At 38.2% G+C, this 2,761-nt stretch overlaps 1 protein-coding gene across 5 annotated transcripts in view; it reads left to right on the top strand.

Moving 5' to 3' along the window:
* Positions 1-1,895, top strand: part of HEPH (hephaestin) — a 78,651-nt gene extending 76,756 nt beyond the window's left edge. For all 5 annotated transcript variants that reach the window (XM_044911677.1, XM_044911680.1, XM_021679944.2 and 2 more), the window contains one exon: positions 1,663-1,895. In XM_044911677.1, coding sequence (XP_044767612.1) covers positions 1,663-1,895 — 233 coding nt within the window. The remainder of the gene's footprint in view (positions 1-1,662) is intronic.
* Positions 1,896-2,761: the final 866 nt, after the last annotated feature.

Here is a 2,761-nt window from a genome sequence, read left to right as displayed (position 1 = left end):
TATATATATATATATATATATATATATATATATATATATATATATATGTGTGTGTGTGTGTGTGTGTGTGTATTTGTATATATAGAAAGAAGGTCACTTACTCTGAGAAACAAAGAATGAGTTATTGTGACTAAAGAGTAGAAGATAAAACCAAAAAAGGCAGGTTAGAGCCTGATTGTGAGAGTTGGAATTTGTATATATCCACACATATATATTGGTGTGTATATACATATTTTGTGTGTATATTTGGATATACATAATACATATTTCTATGTACACACATACTCATAGCTCTTACTTGTAAGAAAGGTTCCACAATGGGGAAAAAACTCAAGAACTGTGGTCTAATAAAACCCAATAGTTTTGTACATGAGAAACAGAGATGGAAGGTAATTTGTCCAAGGTTACAAAAGGAGTTAAGTGGTAGAATGTAAACTCAGAACTAGGATGTTTTCCAGCTTCCATTTGAACTCATTATATTTCATCTTCTCTCTGTTCTTTTAAGAATGCTCATTCATCCATTTATATATTTATCAAACATGTGCTAAGTTCCAGGGACACTAAACAACTAAGAAACATACTACTCTCCAGGAGGTTTGTGTCTAGATATGGAATGAGACACAAAAACAATAATGGCACTGCTGGTATATATCGTAAAAAAAGGGGGGGCAAAAAATAACAGCTATCAGTTATTGTACATTTGTTATCTTCCAGGTGCTATGCTAAATATCATAAATATTAACTCACTTAAATCTCACAAGAAACCTCTGAGCTAAGTTTGGTTCTTATCACCATTTTATAAAACAGGAGACTGTAAGGATACTTTGGGAACACAAGAAAGGACCATTAACTGCCCAGCTAAATTGAAGAAGGCTTTGTAACATTTAAGATGGGTATAGAAAGGTGAAGAGGGAGAAAGGGTGTTCAGAAAGTCTTGGGAGCCTGAAAGGTCACTTACTCTGGGAAACAAAGGATGAGTTATTGTAACTAAAGAGCAGAACATAAAACTAAAAAAGGTAGGTTAGAGCCTGATTGTGAGAGTTGGAATGCCTGGCTTGATTCTGAGTTTTACTCTGTGAGTTAATTGGAGATCAGCAAAAGTCTATATGCCAAGAACTAAGACAGATTATTTCACCTGGAAAGATCAATGTGACATCAGTATTATCATGACCCAAAAAGGTGACAGACCAGACAGCACAGTGGCAGGCAGTTATCATGGTCCAATAGTCAAATTGAGCATTGATAAGCTAGATGATTTAGTCATACTGCCTCCCTGAAGATTCTACTCATTGCTCCCAATTCTATTATCTGGAAACATGCAAACCAAATCCAATTATTTTTATTATTATTATTTTTACATCACAAGCCTTTATATATTTGAAGAAATATATCAAGGCCCTTTCTACTCTGAGTTTTAGCTCTTTCCATGGGGGACTTGGGCCCTCGGTGATTCCTACGGGCTTTCTCAGCTGTGACATCTTGTTACACAAATTCTTTGTAACCTATAAATCTGTCTTCATCAGCTGGTCTTTTTAGGGATAGCAGTTCCTCTGTCCAGTTTTGATGGGGTTATTTCTTCTTTCCCAGGAGTTGACTACAAATGGTGCCCCATTAGAGTACTCTCCACCTCAGGGTTCCCATTTTTCTCTTATTCCATTTCAGCAACAATCCTCAGAGACATTGGAGAAGGAAATGTGAGGATGCTGGGCTTGCAGATCCCTGTGAAGAATATTGAGATGCTGGCTTCTGTTTTAATTGCTATGAGTATCATTCTCCTGCTCATTGCTCTGGCTCTTAGTGGTGTGGTCTGGTACCAGCATCGACAGAGAAAGCTACGACGCAACAGGAGGTCCATCCTGGATGACAGCTTCAAGCTTCTGTCCCTCAAGCAGTAACAGCTGAATCCTGCCACTGCACGTCTTGAATGCAGTCCCAGAAGGCCATGCTCCAGTAACTGACCCCACTGTCAAAGGCACATGGATGGTAGAGAGGCAGAGGAGGAATCAGACTCATCTGAGCATTTCTTCACTTATTTATTTACATGGAAATTATGTACTTTCTTTCTCTTTATTTTTTTTTCTCCACTTGGGCAGCTGGGGCAAGAAAGTCCCCTCGTATCCTATATTACAAATTTCAGCAGCTGGATTATATCAACCAGTGACACTTGGAAGATCTGGAAATTTCTAATAACTGATTCTTCTTACAAAGTAGATACCAAGGGTAAAACTCATTGATTAGGTTTCTGTTACTTTTCAGGACCTAGGAAAGTTCACTCTGATCCAAGGTTAAGTGAGCTGTGAAAATAATCCACATCTAAACTAAGGACTAAGAAAATGGGCATGATGGAGAATGGATGGGGTGGGATTTGAAGATCAAAATTTTATTTTGATTCTCCTTAGGAACAAACTATTTTGGAGAAGTGGGTAGATGGAATATTGTTGCTATGAGTACCTGCAACGCCTGGAGCCAGAAGCTCCTCAGGAAGTTAATCCTCCATGTTTCTGGCACAGTTTCACTAAAGGGAATGTTGGGTGTCCTTTCCATATTTTCGGCAACAAATCCTATACATTCAAGTACTTGGTAGAAGACTATAAGAGTGAACATGGTGTTTTTAATGATCCCTGTGGCCTCTGGGAGTTTGTGACCATTGAAACAAAGAGCACTCACTGAGGGGAGTGTAATATGGGTCTGTTTATCCTATTTGTGGAGCCTGCATGTTTGTGTTTTAGAAATGGAAAAGGTGTCTTAGAGTGGTGGCTAT

This window comes from Neomonachus schauinslandi, chromosome X (assembly GCF_002201575.2).
Source record: "Neomonachus schauinslandi chromosome X, ASM220157v2, whole genome shotgun sequence".
NCBI classification, from domain to species: Eukaryota; Metazoa; Chordata; class Mammalia; order Carnivora; family Phocidae; genus Neomonachus; species Neomonachus schauinslandi.
Note: the sequence above shows the minus strand (reverse complement) of the source record. Positions and strands in the feature narration are given on the sequence as shown.